A 4,844-nucleotide genomic window follows, 5' to 3' on the forward strand; every position below is an offset into this window, starting at 1 on the left:
TTCCATCTGTGATGTTTTTGTGTTTACCTTATCTAGGGTTTTTAACTGATCAGTTTTCATTCATAATTTAATTTTAAACAAATTTTGGTCAATTTATTTTAAGGTCCAATTCTCGCCATTAACAAACCATTAACTACGACTTTTGCCTCAATAAACTCCTAATTTGCTGCTTATTAATAGTTAGTAAGGTAGTTGTTAAGTTTAGGTATTGGGTAGGATTAGGGATGTAGAATATGATCATGCAGAATATGTGCTTTAAAAAAACAGCCAATATGTTTATAATAGGCATGGTAATAAGCAACTAGTTAATAGTGAGAACTGGTTCCTATAATAAAGTGTTACCCAAATTTCTGTATAGTTGTGTTCAGCACTTACATTATTAGCTAACTGAACCTGTAATAAAACACAGTGAACTGTAAATTAATTACCATTATTAAACAAAATTATCATTATTTTATCAAAAAAAAAAAAAAAACTACACTTATGTACAGTATTTAAAAAAAGTTTAATTGACATGATTGATTGCGCTTATTGACTATCATAACAATAAAAAAAACAATTTATAAATTATTACTTATAAATGATCTAAATATAGTGAACTGAAAATTAAGAGAAATATAACACTACTGATTTTTTTGTTTATTTAATGTTTTTTTCTTTCTTTCTTTCTCTTTCTTTCTTTCTTTCTAAGTGCCACAACATTGTCAAAATCTTGCAGATGTTTTAGTATTTTATGATTAATTGATCATTTGATTGTTAATGTAACATATTTGACTGTTTATGTAACTTATTTGACAATTGATTATAAAAAACCTGATAACTGACATACCTAAACAACTATTACTATAACTTAATTTTATTAAAACACATAATAAGCTTTAGCTTTTTGTTTGTAGGTTTGTAGTTTTTGTTTGTAGGCTTGTAGTTTGTGATTTTCATAGGCAAAATTATTTAAATTATGTTTGAGAAGAAAATGGCAGTTTGTTCATCTCAAGGCAGTGAAACAGCTGTGTGGCTGGTGATCTCAGCGTCTGCTTACATAATGCATCCATGGCACTCAAACAAAGAGGAAATTGTCATTGCAAAGCCTGCAAGCTTGAGGCCAGACTCATACCATACCAGACAAATCCATCCCAAGTACCTGTCCCTCTCTTACACCCTTAACACGTTCAGCAATCTGATTTCCAAGAAAAATAAACAACCCTCCCAGATGGAGTCACATTTATGAACCAATCCAACAGAAAAAAAAAAAACAGTTCTAGAGCTTTTCTGGGAACTGATAAGATACGTGTGAGAAAGAAAGTTTGGGTGGAAGTACGAGAGAGGGAGCGAAAGAAGAACATTCCAGAGTTTTCCCTCTCACTTCTGAGAATGAGCTGAAGGTGAGTTCCCACATTGATAAATGATATGCACTTTAATGTGTAAGAGGGAAAACAGGGCAACAAATTCTTTCAGATTGTGTGTATTTGCAGTTTATGACATCAATTGTCAGCTGTCTCTGACAAGAAAACTATGAAAGACAAAATAGCGGAAAACAAGAAAAAAGAAGAACATTCCAGAGTTTTCCCTCTCACTTCTGAGAATGAGCTGAAGGTGAGTTCCCACACTGATAAATGATACGCACTTTAATGTGTAAGAGGGAAAACAGGGCAACAAATTCTTTCAGATTGTGTGTATTTGCAGTTTATGACCACATCAATTGTCAGCTGTCTCTGACAAGAAAACTATGAAAGACAAAATAGCGGAAAACAAGAAAGAGTGGTATGGATTTTATGACATTCATTAAATGTCCCTAATATATGACAAACAGAATATCAATAAATTATTGAATGCGTCATTTATTCTTGTCAGTACATTTTTATATGCTTAATGAGGACAGTAGGTGGGCCAGGACCAGTGTTGGGCAGTAACTGTTTTTACTAGTAACTAGTTACAGTTGCCTACGTTTTGCAGTAACTAGTAGTGTAACTAATTACTAATCAGATTTCAGTAATAATATTACAGTTACCATCCATAAAACAGCTTGTTACTTTTGATGCCTCAATCCCTACTGATTTGAAGTCCAACAATTCAATAATTCCTAGATTTATTTTCACAATTTTCATGACTTGCACAGGCACATGAAGTCACCAGTGCAGCAGGCAAGCTTGGAATACGGGAAGGCTTACATTCAGCAGATGTAAATATTGCCATTACATTGATTTTGTCAGGAGAAAAGTTGATCTGAACACTAAGCTGTGGCATTACTTTACACTGGCATAAATTGGCTTGTCCGCACGTCCCTCTGATCTTGATATAAATTGTATAAAATCTTTTTAGAAAACGAAACATTTTCTTATGAACTTTTGTGATTTCTTTTGATAAAATACATAATGGAATAGAATCGTATATGGGTTACAGAAATTATAGTTACAATTAGCTTCAAGATACACATGACAATTAGTAAGATTAATACAACACTTTTACTTAAAAGTCACTATCAATCACCACTGACTGTTTGTAATAACTTCTGACTACGATCCAATGTGGATTTTGGTCAAATGATGAGGCAGAAATATATTGTTAGTAAAGAATTTTATGGGGTACATATGGAATTACAACTTATGTGGGGCGTGAAAGAGAAGTAATGTAACTAGTAGTGTAACTAATTACTGTTGCCAAAATGTAATAAGTAACGTGATATTACTACTTTTAAAAGGAGTAACTAGTAACCAGTAATAAATTTGAGTAACGAGGTCAATATACTGGCCAGGAGAAAAGTTATTCCTCAGATAACATCAACAATTATTTATACACAGTCTCTACATAATCATTTGGATATCACGCATTGTCAATACCGTTACAATGTTGTGCATATGATGGTCTTTTTTTGTTATTTTTTTAATGATATTTTTTTCCTGTATGGAAGGATTATATACTTAAAGCGAATTGTAAAAAAAAAACTGGTAGTCAGAAGTAGGCCTACCTTACATCCCCTCACTTCCGCGAGTGTGACTAAATTATACTAAGCCGTTTTAGTCTATTCATACACACAAATAGCCTAATATGCAATTCGGGTATCTGATAGACATCAAAACATTTCGGTGTTTAAAAGAACATGGCTGAACAGCAAATTACGTACTTGTTTCTCTCAGTCTAGCGGCAATGGGTGATTAATCAAATTCTCAGGCTTGTTTTGACATTGGAGATAAACCAGTGGAAAAACTTCATCCAGGATGTGCTCATTGGTATTCTTCTCAGGCCGTGAGTAAGTAGTGCTCGTTTGTGAGTGAACACTGCCTCCTATTGATCACTTTGAGAACATGTAGCTTCTAAACAAACACACAGTAGAAGCAAATACTCTGCGTAGTTCACATCAGTACTTTGTGATTTGTTCTAGGACAAGACTTTTTTTTTTTTTTTTTTAAACAGTCAGGTACAACCACGTTTAGGACAAAAACACTGAAAACTTTACGCTTTTTGCATAGGCATGAGGAACGTGCTGTGTTATTACTAAAAGTGCCCACATGGTGGCAACACAATTACAGACCCAAAAACAAGTACCTCAAAGATGGATGCTCCAAAACACACGTCGTGTGTTCTGACGATTTTTGCGCTCTCTTGAGTGACAGGATAATTAAGTTATAACTTAATACATTTTGTAATTTGTTTGTTGTAAAGAAATGTGATTCTTTGAGACTTGTCACAACAGAAATGGCAGCTCTAGGCAATTAAAACTGGTTCCAGACTAGCCTCAAAAGTCCAGGATCCATTTTACATTGGACAAAAAATAATAATGTTTAATATAATATAATATAATATAATATAATATATAAACACTACGTCTATTTTTTTTTACCAATTTCAAAGCTTTATTTATTTTTTTCACTTCATTTTAAATATACAGCTCTACATTAACAATTGCTCAGCTGAAATACAAAGTCCAAGATGCATACACAGGATTGTGTGAGAGAAAAAACCTTTTGTAATTATTCTTTTTCTAGGGGCTACAAAGCACCCAACTTTAACAATGTATATATACTGTTGCCAGCATCCTGTTACATAATCAGCAAATACATTCATCGTATTAAATACCACGGTCACCAGTATTTCTTGGTGTTGAAATGTCCTCAGGATAAGTGTAAAATGTAAACTTGCAAGTTACATTCAAGCATTTTTCAAGTTTAAATTAAGGTCTATGCATCATTCTTCATTTATAATATCTATAGTTATACTTATAAAATAATTGGCAGTTGAGAAAGGCTGTCGCCACAAAACGTCACCTTCAATGAACGATTCCCTTTTGACATTCCAACTTGACAGCCGTAGCAAGCTGAAGAGGAGCATTCTGGGAAAAGGCTCAGGAAAATAAAAGGCCTTGGATCCTCTGCATCAGACCTCCTAGCATTTTTTTAATTCTCTCCCTTTGCTACATTCACCTAGGAAATCTTTTTCAGAGAGTTCCTCATCCAGTGTCTCTCGTATAGGACCCTCGTCCATTTTCATCTTCATCCTCTCTGTGTGGCTCTTTTACCAGGATGTGAAAAAGGGTCTCTTGCAGTGAAAGGTCTGGGTAAATGCATTGCCCAGTTGGACCACACGACCCTGGCCTCCTCCACGGCTCCTCTCCACCACCACACGAGGCATCTGCACTAACTGTATGGGGCTCTTCCCATCTTTCAAAGCCTGGGTCAGGTTTAAGATCTATTTGATAAGAACAGACAAATATGATTTTACCTGCAGTAGAGACTTTATGCAGCTCTTAAAACACAACACTACTTCCTGATGAAGTCTACCTCTAATTGATTAATTTACTTCTAATACTATACACTACTGCTCAAACGTTTGGAAAAAGTTTTTATATA

At 34.1% G+C, this 4,844-nt stretch overlaps 1 protein-coding gene across 1 annotated transcript in view; it reads right to left on the minus strand.

The window, feature by feature from the left end:
- Window positions 1-3,839: 3,839 nt before the first annotated feature.
- LOC107742490 (phosphatidylinositol 4-kinase type 2-beta) overlaps window positions 3,840-4,844 on the minus strand; it is a 13,926-nt gene continuing 12,921 nt past the window's right edge. Inside the window, exon 10 of the mRNA XM_016555466.1 lies at window positions 3,840-4,683. Within this exon, the coding sequence (XP_016410952.1) occupies window positions 4,510-4,683 (174 nt within the window). The 3' untranslated portion in view covers window positions 3,840-4,509. The remainder of the gene's footprint in view (window positions 4,684-4,844) is intronic.

Source organism: Sinocyclocheilus rhinocerous, unplaced genomic scaffold, assembly GCF_001515625.1.
Source record: "Sinocyclocheilus rhinocerous isolate Xijiao unplaced genomic scaffold, SAMN03320098_v1.1 scaffold496, whole genome shotgun sequence".
In the NCBI taxonomy this organism is placed as follows: Eukaryota; Metazoa; Chordata; class Actinopteri; order Cypriniformes; family Cyprinidae; genus Sinocyclocheilus; species Sinocyclocheilus rhinocerous.